This window comes from Buceros rhinoceros, unplaced genomic scaffold, assembly GCF_000710305.1.
Source record: "Buceros rhinoceros silvestris isolate BGI_N320 unplaced genomic scaffold, ASM71030v1 scaffold27936, whole genome shotgun sequence".
Taxonomy (NCBI): Eukaryota; Metazoa; Chordata; class Aves; order Bucerotiformes; family Bucerotidae; genus Buceros; species Buceros rhinoceros.
This window is the reverse complement of record NW_010417359.1, coordinates 9,414-10,172: the sequence shown is the minus strand read 5'-3', so window position 1 is coordinate 10,172 and position 759 is coordinate 9,414. Positions and strand designations below refer to the sequence as shown.

Genomic DNA, 759 nt, shown 5'->3' with positions numbered 1-759 from the left:
GGCTCCTGCAGCCCAAGTCTCCCATCCTCTGAGTGCAGCAGCAAACTTGCTGCTCTGAGCCGCACCCTGGCTTCCTCTCCCCTCCTGCATCCTGCCTGGGGTGCTGAGGCAGCTGGGGGTGCCCGAGCCTGGCTGCAGAGCCAGAGCAAGCTTCACCCTGCCGGCCCCATGCCCTTACCATTGTCAGGCGTCACTGTGTGGTTCAGGATGAAGTTCACGATCCGTATCCTGAGCAAGGAGAAACGGGGGTTAAAGGCTGCTCAGGGGGGTACAAGCTTGTGTGGTGTGGCCCTGGGAAACAGGGGAGGGAAGGGAGAAGGTGTGCACCAGAATCCAGGGAGGGAAGAGGGGAAGGGGCGAAGAGCTGGCGGTGGAGGGCGAGGAGCTGGTGGCTGCCCGTGGTGGGTGCAGGATGAAAAGCCTGGCACCAGTGAACCACACTGGTGTGGAGGAGGGGGAGTGCAGGGTGCTGGCAGTCAGTGGCCTGGCTCTGCACTCACCTGGTGGTCACTGGAACGTCCTGATGGACCTCAGGGTTTTGCCGCGTGTTGTTGAAGTTCCTCAGCAGCCACTGGTATTTCTGGAAGATCCGTTTTGGGGCACGGACTCCATAAAATAGCTTCTGGTCCTCAATTTTCTGGTGGTGGAAGAGAGGGGCTGTTAGACCGGTGCTGGCAGGGCTGGGGCGGAACTGCAAGGGCAGGGGGGTACGTGAGTCCTGGGGCTGGAGTGTCCCCCCTTGAGCAAATGGTTGATTTT

General features: G+C 60.6%; 1 protein-coding gene across 1 annotated transcript in view; it reads right to left on the bottom strand.

Annotated features, from left to right (window-relative positions):
- ANO9 (anoctamin 9) overlaps positions 1-759 on the bottom strand; it is a gene marked incomplete at both ends in the record, with an annotated part of 10,443 nt that overhangs the window by 8,649 nt on the left and 1,035 nt on the right. The window contains 2 exons of the mRNA XM_010138191.1: positions 179-228; positions 501-637. Of these exons, the coding sequence (XP_010136493.1) occupies positions 179-228; positions 501-637 (187 nt within the window). The remainder of the gene's footprint in view (positions 1-178; positions 229-500; positions 638-759) is intronic.